The following is a 19,216-nucleotide window of genomic DNA, read 5'->3' as shown; positions in this document are numbered from 1 at the left end:
GAAGGCCACTTACTCCGAGCTGACTGTGGCTCTCAGCTATTCACCTACCAGATTTCCATCCAAACAAAATCAGAAGAAAATGCAACGTTTGTGGGTGATCCAGATAAACATTTCATGGGGCAGTAAGGTATTTTATCAGAAGGAATGTAAGACCTACTTGTGGGAAATACAGATAGGTGAATTATAGGACTTGGGCGAGTTTCTTAAGTTTGAGGGCGACGTTCGCCCGGAGATCAGGATGTGCAGTCAGCAGGGGCAGGCCGGGGAGTGGACCTGCCTGAGCTCTGTGCTTCCAGCTACTGCCTGTGGCGTGGATTAAGTAATACCCTAGGAAGACTTTGCAGCAGGTCCCCGACTGATGCTTTCTGTTACAGAATTTGCTGCATTGGGTCTTGTGCTGTGTTTTATTTCCTCATACGTTCCCCCCCCCACGGTTTTGACAGCCCCCTTTGCTGGGAATTTCAACTATCTGGGTTCTGTTCACCTGAGCACCTGTCTGTACAGCAGTGTGAGGCCTCTTCGTGTCTCCCTATGAATTTTCCAATGTTCTAGAGAGGCACGTGATGACCCGGGCACTCATCTAGAGAAAGTGTCTGTGAGTGTTCCCGGACATCCCGCGGCGCAGTGCACCCTCGTATAAAAAGCGAAACAGGCGTGCCTGCTTTACAAGCCGTCCTTCTGGATTCCGGCTCCTGCCGAAGCTGTTGGATCTTCACTCACCCGCGGTGCCCCGGCTGTTCTAACTTAGTCAGCTGGCCTTTTCCTCCCCCCCCCCTCAGGGATATTCCGAGAGTTTGGTGGCGCGAGATGCGCACACAACATAGTGAAGTACCCGCAGTGCCGGCAGCACGCCCTCATGACCATCCAGCAGCTGGTGCTCTCCCCGAACGGCGACGACGACATGGGCACGCTCCTGGGGCTGATGCACTCGGCGCCTCCCACAGAGCTGCAGCTGAAGACCGACATCCTAAGGGTACGTCCGGCAGCCGTGTCTGCTAAAGCCCGGGGCCCTTGTGAGGTTCAATGCACTCAGTTTCGACAAGGAAATTCATGAGAGAGATTGAACATTTATTGCTGCTTTAAATAATGTGTTCGGGTGTATATCTGTGTATGCGTGTGCACTCTTGACTGTGTGTGTACCAGGGATGGCCAGAAGCTTCATGAGAATCATCTTGAATTACAAAAAACTAAAGATGTGTGTTGTCTCTTCCGTTCCAACCATCCAGTGTTCTGCATATGTGAAACTTGTTACATTGTAGTGCAAACATGCTTCCGTGTCTGTAATAGCTACTCTAGGAAATATCTTACAGCCCGTTCAGGTTTAATGTATGCATCGATCATTCCATGGCTGCAGAACAGTCAGCGCCCTGATGTGCAGAGGAGGGAGATGGTACAAGCTTGGCTGTGTTTCCCTGTGCAGGGCCTCAGCACACCCCCATCCCTCGGCAGGATTTACGCACTCCTAGCCACTCACATTGCTGTAGCCCCTGGCATGGCCATGGAAGACATTTTCCGAGGTGACTAAAGTTAAACATGCCCCTTTTAACTTTTTGACACGCGTGTTCAGTGACTCAAGCAAGGTAGAGTATGTAAGTGCATATTAGGGGGCCTGTGAAACCGTTTTTCTAAGTTCCAGAAAGCATCGTGATTATGGCACAACTAACACGTATCCTGCTGCAAACTGTGTTCTGTATGTTCACGTGCGTCCACTTACATCTGCCTGTTAATAAAGGCAGATGCTGTCCGTGTCCCTGCGTCATTTTACTTCCTCGATTTGGTTGGTTGTCCTACAGCTCCTTGGGTATGCTGAACAGACCTCTGGCCGCCTCCCCGACTCCCCTGTGTTTCACACACTGTATGCTGAAGCGCAGCTTAGCCATGTACAGCATGAGTCTAGGGGGTAGAGAAGCTAAGGTCAAGGCCATGTGGCCTCCGCAGAGCTGTGCTTTCAGCTTCTGTGATAAGAGCAACAGTTTTAGTCAGAGGAGTCTTGATGCTTTTTGGCCAGTCTTCTTTTCCCATTTAAATGGCATCTGCAGGAGTCAGGAGTCATTGAAATTGTTCTGTTTTCATTAATTTATTGATCCATGATTTCTAAATACCCTTGCCATTGTAAGCCAGGAGGGTTCCTTAGAGAAACGGGTGATTTTAGAGGTGAGGCAAATAAAAAGAAGTGAGCCTACCTCATTGTAACGAGCTGAAAAAGTAAGGCAGACAGCAGGCACTGTAGGGAGGAGGGAAGTATGCACAGGCAGGTGTGACAGGACAGGGAGAAGGAACACAGGCTACACGCTTACCATGCTAACATTGGTGACTCTCACAGCAGCACAGATTGCTGGCATGCTTCAGCCAGTGCCAGCGTGCCAAGCTGTGATCTCAGGGCCTGCGCCTCAGGGCTGGGAAGCAACGAGGAAGACCACAGGCTCTCTCTCAACTTCAGTTTCCATTTTTGCTGAATGTAAAGCTGCCCCCTCCCCCTAGTCTCCAACTGCATAGACCACAGGCGTCTGCTAATTTTGCAATTGTTTACATATAAACCTGAAATCTTACGTTCTTCATAATTTTACTGTCACACACATTTTGAATTACATGTAGTATGTTATGCCAAGTAAGTGATACGTAGTAGAATTTTCTCTCATTGTCACCTGGGATCAAGATCTGGTTGCAACTTTATTATTCACTGCATATCATTAATTGATTTAAGAAGTTAAGTTAGCCTGGTACTTCAGAGTTTTCCAATACTGATTATACTGTGCAACGCCAACAGATACCAGGTTTGAAGGAGTAGGAGATAAGCATGTCCTAAAATAACTCTTGGTCTAAGAATTCAGTCACTGTTTCCTAACCGGCTCAACATTCTAACCAGCCATACAAACATTTTTTTTCTTGACTCTGCACTCAACCATTGTCACCTATAAAATTGTAGTCACATTCCATGTACAGGTGTTTCCATCACACACAAAACAGCTATGATGGGGCTCAAAGTTCTTGCTTTCACTGTGCCTTTTCTATGTCTAGATGTGTTCGGATTCACATGAACTGTGCTGTCTGCAGTACACGGCACAGTAAGATATGTGGAGTCTGAAATAATCTGCCATACCTCTTCTGAGTGTGATAGATCACAGTGTCATCAACCTCAGTATATAGTAGGTTGCGCCCGGGTCTGTGACAGCCCAACTTTCATAGTGGAGTCATTTCTCATCACGTGTCCTCGTTAAAATTACACACGACATGTAGTTGTTATATTTTTGCCCTCGTATCTTCACAATAAATGGGTTTATGGGCCAATCACATTGCAAAACAGTTTGTGTGTGTGTTTGAGGGTGGGTGGTAAGTTCTCACTATCTCTGTTTTACCTTATTGAAAACCATAGCACAGATAGGTCAAGGATCTGGTGTGATAAAGCAGTTTTACTTATTTTTTTATTTTATTATTATTTTTTTTAACAGTTACATATTATTAACTCTGTATCCCAGCCGTGTCCCGATCCCTCATTCCCTCCCAGTCCCTCCCTCCCTCCTTCATCTCCACCGTGCCCCTTTCCAAGTCCACTGATGGGGGGGACCTCCTCCCCACTCATCTGATCCTGTTTTATCAGGTATCTTCAGGACTGGCTGCAAAGCCCTCCTCTGTGGCCTAACAGGACTGCTCCTCCCTTCGGGGGTGGGGAGGCCAAAGAGCCAGTCATTGAGTTCCTGTTAGAAATAGTCCTTGTTCCCCTCACTTTGGGAAACCAATTGGTTACTGAGCTACCACAGGCTACATCTGAGTGGAGGTTCTAGGTTATATCCATACATGGTCCTTGGTTGAATGTCAGTCTCAGAAAAGACCCTGTGCCCAGCTATATTTGGTCCTTGTGGAGCTCCTATCCTTTCCCCATCAGACTAACTCCCCTTCTTTCTTATGATTCCCTGTACTCTGCCAAAGGTTTGGTCATGAGTGATAAAGCAGTTTTATGTTGGAGCCAGAATTTAAAACCATGCATGCGTTCTGACTCTAATCTGTATTTACTCTCACAGATAACTGTAAGACTTTTTTTGTACTGTCAAAATGTCTTAACATGAGTTATAATTGTTAAGAATTAATTTACTAAACTTGACAACATGGAGATGATCTTGATACCAAATACTTTTTAAAATGGCAATTAATCCTTAGTAGAAGAATGAAAGGAATATACTATATGTTTTAGTAATTGCACAGATTGTATATTTTCTTTTAAAATACCAAGTCTTAAGCCAGGTGTGGTGGCACGCCTGCAATCCCAGCACTCCGGGTGGCAGAGACAGGCAGCTGTCTGTGAGGTTGAGGGCAGCCTGGCCTGCAAAGACAGCAAGGCTACACAGAGAAACCCTGTCTCAAAACCCCAAAACTAAAACCAAAAAAAGAACAACAACAATAACAAAGCAAGTCTTAGTGTACACAAGGAAACCCGAGGGTCACATAGTGAGTGTACTTCCGTCCTCCATTAGCCCGTAGCCTTTTCATTCTTTGGCTGCCCTTAGACGGGTGAAATATTTTAAGAAAACGTGTCTCTGAAATGTGATGACTGGAGATTAAAGCATATCTGGAGTGGAGGGATCATCATCTTGCCGTGTTACAGGACCTGAGGCAGAAGGGAAAGAGCCCGTTGCAGACGTCAGCAGATGTCAGAGCGCAGCTCAGGACAAGATAATGGCGTGGTTAGATGCACTTGGAACTGAAATTTCCTGGGCTTAAGTCCTGCCTTTGCCATTCATTAATACAGTGTGGCATCTTTGGTAATTTTTAAATATAGACTTGATTCCTTAATTATTAAATAATGATAATTACAATTATTAAATAATAATTATATTATTATTATGTAGGCTTAACAGCCCTGTTTTGAGAATCCAAAATTAAAAAAAAACTTCAAATTCTAAACCTTCAAAAAGTGTAGGGTTTCCTGCGTGGATGCTTGTGCACCCTGTGTTGTCCGCTGCCTGTGAGGCTGAACGAGGAAGGGTGTGGGATCCCCTGGAACTGAGGTTACAGACAGCTGGGAGCCCCCGTGCGCACTGGGAACTAAACCCAGGTCCCCTGCAGGAGCTGCCAGGGCTTATAGTTGTTAAGTCAGCCCTGTAGCTGCAAATTCGAGAACTTCGTGATACGGTGTTCCATGTACAAAATCCCCTGCAGTAGAGCTTTGTTTCATATATAAAACTTTAAAAAAAACAAATGGCTTTCCTAGTCAGCCTTGGCTCCCGTACCCAAGGTATGCCATTGAATATGTGTGTGTTTTCTCAAAACAGTAACAAGAAACTTCCGGAGCTAAGTGTTTTGGATAAGAGGCACTCACGTTATACGCTTCACACTGCTGAACAGTTAAAGAAGACGCTGTGTGAGGCTGGCGCCTTGCACACTCAATGTCCGGTTAGATACTAGGTGATACGGAGTGAGCGGCAGGTGACCAATGGCAGGGTGGCTTCCTTTTGCTTTGTTATTAGACCGTACAGCTGACCTGGGGCAGGGCCGTCTTTCGGGTCTCAGGCTCTGATTCATTTCTTAGAGAGACTGCCTTCCAGATTCTCCGCACGTAAGAAACTGTGGAGAGACCTCATGAATGAGAGACCTCAGTCTTGGCTACCCTTCCTCATCTTTTGATCCCTCTGGAGTAACCCATCTAATAGCCAGCTAAATAGTCACAGTCACAAGTTCACATGATCATGTGATGTCAGGCTACGCATGGACCTACTGAATACAATCGTTCTGTTAAGTAATTGAATTTGTTGGTTACCTTAAACAAGGTCAGGTTTCTCACTCATTATTTGGATCCAGTCTTTTGCTATCGAAAGAAATGTGTGATCGCTACCTGAAATTTATTCTGCGTGTACTGTGACGTGTTTCAGCAAAACTTGTGAAATGCCTTATACAACTGTGACGAAAGCGGAATGTTCCACTTTGATAGTCACACCTGGTACTCCTGTTTTCATTTTTTTTAAATTTGAATAATACTTGTTTTCCTTTTTTTCCCCGGCAGGCCCTCCTGTCAGTCCTTCGAGAAAGCCACCGCTCAAGAACGGTTTTTAGGAAAGTTGGAGGATTCGTGTACATCACGTCCTTGCTCGTGGCTATGGAGAGGTCTTTGAGCTCTCCTCCCAAGAACGGCTGGGAGAAGGTGAGCCAGGGCCAGGTGTTCGAGCTCCTGCACACCGTCTTCTGCACGCTGACTGCCGCCCTGCGCTACGAGCCGGCCAACTCGCACTTCTTCAAGACCGAGATCCAGTACGAGAAGCTGGCCGACGCGGTCCGATTTCTCGGCTGCTTCTCAGACCTCAGGGAAATCAGTGCCGTGAACGTCTTCCCCTCACACACACAGCCTTTCCAGAGACTGCTGGAGGACGGCGCGGTGGCCGCAGACTCGGTGGCCCCCACCCTGCGGCACTGCAGTAAACTCTTCACCTATCTCTACAAAGTGGCCACGGATTCTTTCGACAGGTACGGGCCTGCTCGGCACAGCTCCGGCATGGAATGTGAAAACCAGTGAGCCTTCTCCTTACCTGAGGTCCGTCCCTCTCCTCAGGACTCCTGCTATTGCCCGGATGCTGAGTTTGCAGCGCAGGAGCCTGTGTTTTGAGTAGACAGAGTCTATGACAGTGTTTCCTTCTGAGGCTTGTTCATTGTTCTTTGCTCTCAGAAAACATTAGGTGCGTGGGGATGGTGTGTGGATGTGCTGGAGAACACGGTTATTTTGACACTACGCATTTCATAGTCCTTGAAAATGGCGTGGCTCCCTAGGAGACATGTGTGTACCTGGAAACATCCTGATCAAGAGTCCCATTGGAATCCATTTCCCAGCACTTCAGTAAATGAGTGTAATGGAGACCTGTGCATGCCAGGCCACTGCGCCTTCAGGCATGGTGGCTTTAGTCTGCACAACACAGCCTGGGTCCTGGCCACCCGCTCACTGATAATGTGCACACACAAATATGTGCAGTGTACGGTGACACTCTATGAGGAGGAAGTCAGGGTTCTGCACAGGAGAGCCATTTTACCCAGCAGCCTTTATTTTCATTGCTTTGACTTTATTTTCAATTAAGTTCCCACTTTGATAGTCATGTAGTTATATTCTGATTTCTCTGGTTCATGCATCATCATTTTTAATAGTCTCCACTTTTCTTTCATAAAATAAGTGATTTTTCCATGTTAACCATAAATAGACTAAGTGACCAAAGAGTCTCATAGTTTTTCTTTTTTTTTTTTTTAATCATGGAATTTCTTTTAAGCATATACTGAGATGTTTCCCCTTTCTTTTTTCTGTTTTTGGTTTTTCAAGACAGTGTTTCTCTGGGTAGCCTTGGTTGTCCTAACTCACAGAGATCAGTCTGCCTCTGCCTGCTGAATGCTGGGGTTACTTAACGACGGTCGTTAGCTGTGAATAGGTGTGCAAACCCAGGTATTAGAATTCCCCTCACCTTGCGGTTACTGGCTTCCCGGAAGTGGGGAGCTGTGCAGTCATCGTGGTCGTGAGGCGTGAGCTATGTGTACGCGCATAGACTCTGCTCCTATTCTCCTCTTTGCTGCCGATCCCGTAGTTTTAGCTGTGTCTGTTTCACGGGGCCCGCACCAGCACTGGGAGGAGCATCGTTTGCCCCGGCAGCTTTCCTGTTCCAATCCGTGCGTGTGTTGCGCTTGTGGTCCTTGCTCCTGTGGAAAACGGAACATGTTTCTCATGACACTGACCCCGCCATCTCTCGTGAAACTAACCGGCCGCCTCGGATCCTCTCTCCTAACCTCTAACCCCTGTCTGTTTTGTCGTCTGTAGTCGTGCAGAGCAGATCCCTCCTTGCCTGACAAGCGAGTCTTCTCTCCCCTCTCCTTGGGGGACGCCAGCTTTGTCCAGGAAAAGGTACTGATCACCAGAAGTTGCTCTGGAATCTGTGGGGTTTCCTGTGCTAACTTACGTGTGTGTTGTTGTTGTTTTGTTTACGTTTGCTTTCTGAGCCTTAAAAAAAAAAAAAGACACTTTTCAGGTTTTCAGATTAGTAGTTTCCCTTGAGTGTGTTGATAAGTTTATGCTATAAAAATAGAAGCAACATAGAGAATTTTCATTCGCTCCTATTGTGTGGTTTTCACTATTATTATTATCCATAGAGCAGGCATACCTTCTGTTAATCTTGCCCTGGAGCTGGGGAGACGCTTAGAGGTCTGTGTCCGGATCCCCAGGACTCTCGTAAAAGCGGGTGTCTCCAGTCCCAGTGCTCAGGGGAACTGCGAGCCACTTCCAGAAAGGAGGCTCTCCAGAAAGTTCGTGGGCCAGCAAGCTTGGCATACACCGTGGTAAAAAAAAAAGAGAGTGACCCTGTCAGATGCAAGGATGCCTGAGGTTTTCCCCTGACCTCCCCACACATCACACAGGTGCGGCCCTTGCTCCTGCACACAAAAGCAAGCCTCCCTCGCTCCTCATGCACCAGGAAGCTGCGCAGAGAAACTGTGGAAGGGCCTCCCCCAGGCCGCCCTACACTGCACTTGGTTCTCTGCAGACTGCTGCCCTCCTGCAGGGTCCAAACACACCATTCCTGTAAAGATCACAGCCAGTGTGGCCTTAGTGCTTCTCTGAGTGGGCTGCTCTCCCTGCTCTCATTAGGCGTTATTGGGGTCACTCTTGGTTTTACTGCTGTTACAAAGTGAACTTCACAGCCCCGGAATGTTTATTTTCTCTGTCAGGTTTAAACGGTTGAAATACGAGGCTGTTACAGGGCCGTGTCAAAGCCGAGTGTTGAAAAAGAGAAGAAAAAAAAAAAAAAAGCCTGCGGAAGTCTTTACTTTCATATTCCATGGAAATACATTAGCTGGTCCCCGGTCATTGTACATCTAAATTTTATAAATTAAAAGAAAAAAAAAAAAAAGCCAGCAGTTGATTGGCCAAGAAGAATTAAGATCCATTTTGGAGTCTCTGTGCACCACCTATATATACCTCACATGATACATGTCCCTTCCTGTGTTGTCCTCAGAGGCCACGGCGAGTCCTTAACTCTTACACAAACGCCTCCAGTTAGGGCTTGAGAAGAATGAACGAGAATCCGTTATTGCGCTTTTCCTCCTAATGACGGCTGTTGAGATTCCAAGACAAATATAACTGTGGGTAATGGGTCAACAGGATCACTCATTCTGTATTTTATTTCTGTGTCAGCAAGTTTAAACAACCTCAGGTTGAAAATCTGGTTTGTATTGAGTGCATACGAGCTTTTTCATCTTATTGCCTGAACAATATAGTTAGCCTAAGAACTATCTAGATGCTGTCGGGTACGATAAATAATCTAGGTAAGAGAATGTGCCTGGAGTACAGTATTCCCCGTTTGATGTGTGAAGTTTGAGCATCGTGGCAGTGGCTGGGCAGAGAGTTTAGGAACTAACCCCCTGAGGACACCCAGGGCCCAGTAAATGCCTGCAGCAATGGGCATTGAGGTATGAGGATCCTTTATTTATTTATTTATTTATTTTTGTCTTAAATTTATGCTGGGGCTTATATCCCATACAATTAATCAGGAGTAGTTTTAAATAAATTTAGCATTGTTCAATACATTTGTAACCTCAAATGTCTTTGTGTATGTGTGTGGTATATGAGTAAACAGGCCTCTGTAGATGCCAAGTTATTTTCTCTTCAAGGGTTGAGCTTAATTCAAGAAGCCATAAATTAGATAAATTCGAGTTAACCTAGTACAGCTTTCTGTGGCAAATTGAGTGTGGTAAAAGACATTTAAGTTTGAGCATCATGGGCTTATGATCTCAAAAACTTAGTAAATGTTAGGAAAAGCACTAAACTTAAGAGGTAGTTGAAGTTACTAAATCTCCTGATTTTAAAATGACCAGGTCATAAATGATAAAGGCCTGCAGTTTGCCGTGTTCTAAAACACTTAGTCCTCGTATGTATTCACTGAAACTCCCAAACTAGAAATTAACAGTATAAAGAGTATGTTTACTTTAAAAAAATAAAATTCTGGAAGAGTGGCTCCTTTAAATGCTTTCTGACAAAAAGAAAATGGGTCTGTATAGAGTTCTCTGCGTCTTCAAATCAGAAATGCGTTTTCATTGTCTGCAGCGCAGCTGTCTCTGGAGATCCCGGGGTTTGACTTAAAGGAAAGCTGTCACTCGGCAGCAGAGGGTGTGTGAGGAGCTCTGGTCCCTGTGTGTTCTCCCTCAGTCTTACAGCCAGTGGCTGCCTTCGCCGTCCTGCTCAGTGTTGCCCAAACTCCACTGCCACTTCCATGCCAGGACAGCACCCTACACCAAGCCCCATGCCAACCCTTACAAGCTGCCATATAGGTCAAGTCGCATCCTGCTGAGTTGTGATCAAGCAAATAATGGTATATTTGTTCACACATCCACATATAGCACGTTGAGTATGTTTGGAAATTTGAATTGCAGTCACGACCCATTTCTGGAATTTCTCAACAAATGACATCAGCTCGTGGGCATCTTTTCCTTTGGCAGCATGTGTGAGGTCTGCTGGCAGCCGGCAGACCAGCCTTGTCTGTGTTCACGATCCGTGGGACGTTCTGACACTAAAGAAGGTTGCACTTCGGCCCCCTGTCTTACCTGAAAGGGCTGGGTTCTTCTCTGTTTTTGAAATAGGAAGAACTAGGCCAGCCTCGTGTTTGGGAAACTAAAACATGTGACTTTTCCTTTGCTTATAATTTCAGGGAAATACTAGGACAAAACTGTAGCTGAGCAGTGGTGAGATGAGAAGCAAGACATAAAATAGTCAAAACTATGCAAAATAGAGCTGAGGGGAGGCTGCAGCCACTAGTTACTGCCTACACACTTATGCCTTGAGCTACGGTAGAGCTTTAGTATGTATGTAGGTAGGTAGGTATCACCAGGAGAGGCCAATGAAATGTAGCTGAATGGGAATTTAGATTGGAGTGTTAAGTATCAATTTCTAATAATTACAAATGACTACATCATTTACATTAGCTGATGTTTGAGATGTCATTTTATTCCTTTGCTAACAGTTAGGTCTTGCTTATAAATTAACTATTTAACAAGCTTACTAAAATCCATACTTAAAAATTGGTCATACCTATTACTTGGTAACAGTTGTTGCTATAAAAATGCACCTAATTTTGGTGAATTAAAAAAACGAACAAAACATGTTCATGTTTTAAACAATGTTTTCAATTTTTTTCTGGCCTGAAAACCATCTGATTATGACAGTATTGTCACACAACGTTTGTGAAGCTTGCTACTATATTATTTATCTATTAGTGAAGACCAAAGGTCTTCCTGAGCATGACCATGATCTAAATTAAAATTTGAGTTAAACTGTTAATTCAGAAATAAGTTTTAAAGGAAGGCCTGTATGTAAAATGTTCAACTGAAATCTGTTTTCATCAGTTTTATTTGCTTTTGTTTACAATGAAAATACTTCCTATGAAGTCTTTTTATTTTTATTTTTTATTTCAGTGGCTGGGGATCCCTGTTACACTGTAGAGAAAGTGTAAATCTTTTTTTTTCCTAGATGGATAAAATGTTTTAAGGAATTAACAGAACAAATACAAGGCAGCTACCCATTAGTAAGATGTGCGTAGAAATTTTTACTCTTTTTTTTAAGAATTATGTTCATTTTATGTGTATGAGTGTTTTCTTTGCACGTTTGTGAGTGTGCTGGCTGCAGTGCCTGATCCCCAGAGAGGCCAGAGGAGGGCGACAGGTCCTTGCAAATGTAGTTACAGACAGTTGTGAGCTGCCTTGTGGGTGCTGGGAATTGATCTGGGGACCTCTGCAAGAGCAGCAAGCGCTCTTAATTGTTCAGCCTTCTTTCCAGGCTAGAAATGTCTCTTGGTAAGTTTAGAAGTTACATCTGTCTGCATGTAAACCAGCCAGATTTCACAGGAGTGAAACCGTGAATGGGTGCAGGACCGCTGGCTTAAGCAAAGAGAACACGTGTGCAGCCGAATGCCTCCTAGGATAGGAACAGTACGTCTTTGAGGACGTGGCAGTGCCAGTTCTTGCACTAAGTCACTGGTGTGAGGCATCTGCTGCCAGGCTGCTTGAAATGGGGAGCTGCAGCAGCACAGAGCTCTGCCGAGGTGGCCTGAGACAACACACACACACACACACACACCACACACACCACATCACACATGTGTAGGAACGCCCACCGGCTGTGCACTTTCATGAATTGTACATGGTATAACATGAGGTAAAAAAAAAAAAAAAAAAAAAAGGAGACCATTGAGAAAAGGCAATGTCCACAGTCTGGGAATGGCTTGACTGTCCATCCGATAGAAACTTGTTGTCTACAACAGGCCTTCTCAGTTCATAAGGCTCAATGTTTTCAGTGGAGTGGAGAGACACACAGATACGAATGTAGTTCTCGGCTGAGCCAGCACTCCCACGGTGGCTTCTGCCAGAGCCCACCGCTTACATCTCCTTAGCTCAGGGTTCTGCTGCCGTGGGGTCAAGAGAAGGTTAAAGCCACACAGCTTTTAGTTTTAATCAGATTCAAGAGCATCTGATCGAGTGATTCCCCTTTGTCACATATTTTCTAAACCGCTATCTTCTTCGAGTTGTGAATCACTCCTTCACCTGCTTTTTAAAAATATCTTCTGCCACATGTGCCAGTGTTTAATGAAACAAACCCAACAAGTAAACAGTACAATAGTAGATAGGAGCCAGGAATTGATAAACTGCCTCCATGTAACTTGGGGAGGTGGTAATAGATTGTTTTTGCTTTTTTAAGTCTCACCTGTCAGGTCTTTTGCAACTCCCTGAATTTCAAGGCTTCTTTGCTTACCAGTGGTTAAAAGTGACAGGAGATGAAGAAAATGAACTATGAATGTGACCTTAAGCAGATTCTAAATAAGCATTTTTTTTTAATTGTAGGCATGCATTTCATTGCGTTTCAACTCCCCCCGTGTACCCTGCAAAAAGTGTCGCGGACCTCAAACCTCACGTGACAAGTTCACCGCTACAGAGTTCTGACGCTGTCATCATCCACCCTGGAGCCATGCTGGCCATGCTGGACCTCCTGGCCTCTGTGGGCTCGGTGGCACAGCCGGAAGTAAGCTCTCTTCCTGCTCAGTGAACGAAAGGAGAGTGTGTTTACCTGAGGAGTCAGGGCCAGGGAAAGCATGCAGTGTCGCTGACCCATACACCCACGCACGGAAACCCATGTTTGAGCCGTGCCCTCCAGACAGCAGCTATGTTCTTGAATATAGTTTGTTTCCGCTGGGGCCCAGGTGGTTGCGTCTGCGAGACTTGCTGTTTCCCCTTGTAAATCCTGCTCAGTGGCGGCAATGGCAGAGAGGTGATCCAGAAGGAAAACTGCCTGCAGATACCACAGTGGGCCTTCTTGTCTGTTCTGTCTTGGGGCACTCAAAAGTTTGGGTTGCTTAGAGCTGGGGTGACTATTTTTGTTAAATGTTGTATGGCTTCACGGGTGTGAATGACGAGCTTCCTTAAAGCTAGTTATCTACCACCATGAGAAAGAGTTGATGCCCTGTATCGGGCGGCGCGTAGCTCTAATCCCAGTGCTGGGAGGGCAAAGCAAAGCCAGCCTCTGAGTTGATGGCCAGCCTGGTCGGTGTGGTAAGTTCCTGGCTCCATAGTGAAGCCCTGCCTTAAAAAGGAAAGGGGACGTCACACCTGCTGTTTCTGTGGAAGCAGAACCATCATTTGTGTCATTCAAAGACTCCAAGGAGAATAGAGTTCAGTCAGATGTGAGCGGAGCAAAAATCAAAACTAGAGATTTCTGCCTGACCTTCTTCGTGAATTGCTATGTCTATTGCTTTGAGCTAATTTATGTGAATGTGTTTTCGAGTAAGCCGCAAGTGGCGCTTCCCGTAGGAAGAACTGCCGCCGCCACTAAGGATGCCCTGGGGCATGTATCTCTTTGTTAACTTCAGCACGCTTTGGACCTTCAACTTGCCGTCGCCAATATTTTGCAATCGCTGGTGCACACGGAGAGAAACCAGCAAGTCATGTGTGAAGCCGGTCTTCACGCACGGCTGCTGCAGAGATGCAGCGCTGCCCTGGCCGACGAGGACCACGCACTGCACCCACCCCTGCAGCGCATGTTCGAACGCTTGGCCTCCCAGGCCCTGGAGCCCATGGTGCTGAGGTTAGTAGGTTCGTCTCGGGATTTGCGTAAGTAAAGGCAGTTCTCACTGTTCTGACCTGTGGTGAAGGCCTGAGGTCTCGGGTACCCAGGAAGCTAGAGCAGGGGAATCGCAAATGCTGGCCTGACTGGCGGTGATAGCCTGGGGAACTTAGTGCCACGCTGTCTCACAAGGAAAAGTGATGGAGCCAGAGGGCGTGGCTCAGCGGTAGCATGCTTGCCTGGCATGCAAGAAGTCCTAGGTTCAGTTCCCAGGACCACAAGAAGTAACAGGTTTTCTTTCATGGACTTTAATATATGTTCAGCTAAATGTGGATAAGCCACAACCAGAATGGACAGACTGTTTGGATGTGCCACAATTCCAGACCTAGCACCCATGATACAAAGCAGGAGGACTGTGGGTTAAGGCCAGATTGGCAAACCATGGTGGCACCTTGTCTTTATAGATAGACAGATAGAGAGATAGACAGATGTGCAGGAGGGGCTTACTAACAGCATTTTTGTCTGAATCCAGAAAGCTCATTTTCCTTTAAAATAGTACCATACTTCGTAAGAATAGGAATTCCTTTGTATTTAATTGAATTTACTTTGTATTTAAGGGTGTTTCGTAGTTAGACCTCTTTTTAAAATGGCCTAAGAGGTTGCTTAGCCGTTATGAGTGCATACTGCTCTTTCAGAAGACCCAGCACCCACATCCGGCTTCCAACAACTGCTTTCCAGCTCCAGATCATCCAACACCTCGCTGCCCTCTGTAGACGTTACACTTATGCACAAACCCACACAGACATATAGACACATGCATAAGGCGGGAAGTCAAATGGAATCGTTAAGAAAGACTTCACAAAGTGAAATATGTATGTAGTTATATACCCTAATAAAGTTTATTTTAGAATAATTCTATTTTCACACTTTCTGTCACCCAGTTTTCTCCTCTGGTCTCATCTTCTGTCAGTGTACCACGGTATCAACAGGAAACTGACATCATATGATTTGCACACATAGACATTTAATTCTTCTTTTTGAGCTCCGTGTACAGGGACCTCCTTCTTTTAGGAGATGGGCATTTAGATAGCGCAGGCAGTTTATTGACCGCAATCCTCTTGTCGCAGAGTCCTGGGTGCTGGGATTACAGGCACATACCGGGTGTATTTTACGTAACCAGTGCACAGGTCAAGATGCCATGGGTGTCTTGCGTGTGCTCCCCTTGTCCCGGGCACTCCTGCCCTCCCACCATCCTGTATACACCGCTGCTCTGCTCTCCAGCTCTAGAATATTGTCCTCTTGAAACTGTTTTGTTCGCATAGACACTATATAATATGTGACATTTATAGATTGATAATTTTTGTTGTCATAATGCTCCTAAGATGCACATGAGCTTCAAGTAGATCATTCATTTGCTCCCATGTATTGTTGAATAATATTCGATGGTGTGAACATACTGCAGTTTGTGAGTCACTCAAAATTGTTATATATGTGTTTGTCTATGCATGTGTGTATATGTGCATATACGTGTGCATGTGTGTGTATGTTTGTATGTGTGTTTGCTGGGAATCAACCTAGGGCTCATGCCTGCTACATCTCCAGCTCAATAAGAATGTGTGTTTTAATTCAAGAGAAAAATGCTGTTTTAGCAAATGAAGCTTGGTCAGTTTTTAAACTTTTTCCTGGGGCTAGTGCAGTGGCTTAGCAGTTAAAATCATTGGTTGCTGTTGCAGCAGAGTCTGGCTTGATTTCCAGAACACGTATGGGGACTCATAGCCCTCTTTAACTCCATGTCCAGGGAATCGGAAATGCTTTTCTGGCCTCTGTGGACACCAAGCACATAGAGGCCTAACATCCAAACACATAAAACGAAAATAAATCTTTTTTTTTTAACACTTCTGTTTCTTTGAAATCAGAAAGTGAAGTAGGTCTAGGAATACGTTCCATTGTTCCTTCTTTTAAACATATACCTGTAGCTTGTTGTTCCAAGACCATATACTTCTTCCTGATTAGTCTGTTCTCGTGTTAAAGTACAGTTATCATGCAACTTAAAAGTTTTGTTGTTTTTTTTTTTTTAAAAAAAAAGTGGTTGAGATTGTGACTTTTTGTGCCCATTCCAAAGTTATTGTTGATTAAGAAAAATACTCGACATAAACATGAGCCAGGTAGCATCGTATCTGATGGCGTGGTGCCTTAGGTGACAGGCTGCGAAGGAAGCCTGCTGTGTGACTCCAACAGGGCTCTCTGCACCACATCCAGGAGGACGTGCTTAACAGCTTATATCTCCGAGCTCTTGCAACACCTTACACTTTCTGACTTAGAATAAGAACAGAAGTGGCTTGTGTGTAACTGTTGTAGGTGTGGGATCTTGTTCCTCTGAGGCGTAGGTAACCAGAAAATGCAAGGAGCTTTATCACAGAAGCAGGAAATTAAAATACAATGTAGTAAATTCTCTAATGTCAGTGTTATTTAGGAATGGCAGTTTAGAAGTAGAAATGGAAGGCAGTTAACCAGATTTAATCCAGGGGGAAGCTCTTTGCAGTGAGAAAGTCAGACATGATGGTCCAGTAAACAGAACCACACTCGTGTGAAATGAACAAGTCACGTTTGTGGGTGTGGTGAAAAGTGGGTGCGATGAAGCTGGACTAGAGGGTAGATTTTACGTCACCTGTGGCCTTCCGTGCTGGGCAGCCAGAGCCTCCACATGCCAGGCGTGAGCAGCCACTGAAGTCTTGAGCTAGGCAGTGACGGTCTGCAGGTTGGAATTTTGAAGGGCACCGATGAGCAGATTGTGTTGGGACAAGGTGGGAGTCACAGGACATGATAAGGATGCTTCTTGGATACAAAGACCAGGTGTGAGTTGGGGCAGTATTAGAGGGCTGAAGTCGAAGGGGTGTGTCGGGGACAGTTTTAGGAAGTAGGTGCAGATTTGGGGATTTTGTGAGTGTAGAAAGCAAAAGTAAATGAGAAGAATCCAAACATTTCGGTGGTACTGGGCAGCTGGTGGGAGCGCGGCCCTCTGGCGGGCACAGCAGATGGACAGGTTTGTGGGGATTAGAGTCTGAAGTTAACTTCACGCATAGCTTCATAACTTCCTTGTGTGGTAACTACTCCCTCATCGTTCATTATGCCTCGCCCCCGACCCCTTGACATCGTGTCTTGTTCTAGACTATCCTCAGTCAAGGAGTAACTTAGCTTTCTCTCCTTTAGGGAGTTTCTGCGTTTGGCAAGCCCTTTGAACTGTGGAGCCTGGGACAAAAAACTGCTGAAACAATACAGGGTTCACAAACCAAGCTCGCTGAGCTACGAACCGGAGATGAGAAGTAAGCGGAGCCTTGAAGTGCTGTGCCTTGCCTTATTTTGTTAATGAAACCCATGTGGTGGTGGATACGTAGCAGAGTTTTCAAATGAAAAGAGACTAGCAGATTAGCCCCTGGCGTGGAGGAGGAACACCTTTGTCTCCGGGGAGCCACACACTCTCTTTCCCCAGGGACCTTTGAATGTTTAAATGGCGCAGGGTACCTAGAGGGTGGGAAATTAGAAATCACAACAAAAATACGATTGGGCCTGAGAGGGAAAGAAGGGAAGCCAGGTGGCTTCTGGTGGCAGGTGTCCCGTGGTTGGAGGACAGGTGTCCTGTGGTTGGAGGGCAGGTGCCCTGTAGTTGGAGGGCAGGTGTCCTGTGAGGAGGGCAGGTGCCCTGTGATGGAGGGCAGGTGCCCTGTGACGGAGGACAGGTGCCCTGTGGTTGGAGGGCAGGTGCCCTGTGATGGAGGGCAGGTGCCCTGTGATGGAGGGCAGGTGCCCTGTGATGGAGGGCAGGTGCCCTGTGGTTGGAGGGCAGGTGTCCTGTGATGGAGGGCAGGTGCCCTGTGGTTGGAGGGCAGGTGTCCTGTGAGGAGGGCAGGTGTCCTGTGAGGAGGGCAGGTGCCCTGTGATGGAGGGCAGGTGCCCTGTGGTTGGAGGGCAGGTGCCCTGTGGTTGGAGGGCAGGTGCCCTGTGATGGAGGGCAGGTGTCCTGTGACGGAGGGCAGGTGTCCTGTGAGGAGGGCAGGTGTCCTGTGATGGAGGGCAGGTGTCCTGTGGTTGGAGGGCAGGTGCCCTGTGGTTGGAGGGCAGGTGCCCTGTAGTTGGAGGGCAGGTGTCCTGTGGTTGGAGGGCAGGTGCCCTGTGGTTGGAGGGCAGGTGCCCTGTGGTTGGAGGGCAGGTGCCCTGTGGTTGGAGGGCAGGTGCCCTGTGAGGAGGGCAGGTGCCCTGTGATGGAGGGCAGGTGCCCTGTGAGGAGGGCAGGTGCCCTGTGAGGAGGGCAGGTGCCCTGTGAGGAGGGCAGGTGTCCTGTGGTTGGAGGGCAGGTGCCCTGTGAGGAGGGCAGGTGCCCTGTGAGGAGGGCAGGTGTCCTGTGACGGAGGGCAGGTGTCCTGTGATGGAGGGCAGGTGCCCTGTGATGGAGGGCAGGTGTCCTGTGATGGAGGGCAGGTGTCCTGTGGTTGGAGGGCAGGTGTCCTGTGGTTGGAGGACAGGTGCCCTGTGGTTGGAGGGCAGGTGCCCTGTGATGGAGGGCAGGTGCCCTGTGATGGATGGCAGGTGTCCTGTGATGGAGGGCAGGTGTCCTGTGGTTGGAGGGCAGGTGCCCTGTGGTTGGAGGGCAGGTGTCCTGTGATGGAGGGCAGGTGTCCTGTGGTTGGAGGGCAGGTGCCCTGTGGTTGGAGGGCAGGTGCCCTGTGATGGAGGGCAGGTGCCCTGTGATGGAGGGCAGGTGCCCTGTGATGGAGGGCAGGTGCCCTGTGATGGATGGCAGGTGTCCTGTGATGGAGGGCAGGTGTCCTGTGGTTGGAGGGCAGGTGTCCCGTGGTTGGAGGGCAGGTGTCCTGTGATGGAGGGCAGGTGCCCTGTGATGGATGGCAGGTGTCCTGTGATGGAGGGCAGGTGCCCTGTGGTTGGAGGGCAGGTGTCCTGTGAGGAGGGCAGGTGCCCTGTGATGGAGGGCAGGTGCCCTGTGATGGATGGCAGGTGTCCTGTGATGGAGGGCAGGTGTCCTGTGGTTGGAGGGCAGGTGCCCTGTGGTTGGAGGGCAGGTGCCCTGTGATGGAGGGCAGGTGCCCTGTGATGGATGGCAGGTGTCCTGTGATGGAGGGCAGGTGTCCTGTGGTTGGAGGG

The 19,216-nt window shown here is 47.1% G+C and overlaps 1 protein-coding gene across 8 annotated transcripts in view; it reads left to right on the top strand.

Annotated features, from left to right (window-relative positions):
• Positions 1-19,216, top strand: part of Wdfy3 (WD repeat and FYVE domain containing 3) — a 223,789-nt gene that overhangs the window by 115,055 nt on the left and 89,518 nt on the right. For 7 of the 8 annotated variants that reach the window (XM_060381034.1, XM_060381033.1, XM_060381031.1 and 4 more), the window contains 6 exons: positions 780-973; positions 5,996-6,453; positions 7,781-7,864; positions 12,844-13,021; positions 13,866-14,080; positions 17,270-17,382. In XM_060381034.1, coding sequence (XP_060237017.1) covers positions 780-973; positions 5,996-6,453; positions 7,781-7,864; positions 12,844-13,021; positions 13,866-14,080; positions 17,270-17,382 — 1,242 coding nt within the window. The remainder of the gene's footprint in view (positions 1-779; positions 974-5,995; positions 6,454-7,780; positions 7,865-12,843; positions 13,022-13,865; positions 14,081-17,269; positions 17,383-19,216) is intronic. The other variant, XM_060381032.1, reaches the window with a different exon arrangement.

The sequence above is a fragment of the Meriones unguiculatus genome, chromosome 3, assembly GCF_030254825.1.
Source record: "Meriones unguiculatus strain TT.TT164.6M chromosome 3, Bangor_MerUng_6.1, whole genome shotgun sequence".
Taxonomy (NCBI): domain Eukaryota; kingdom Metazoa; phylum Chordata; class Mammalia; order Rodentia; family Muridae; genus Meriones; species Meriones unguiculatus.
Note: the sequence above shows the minus strand (reverse complement) of the source record. Positions and strands in the feature narration are given on the sequence as shown.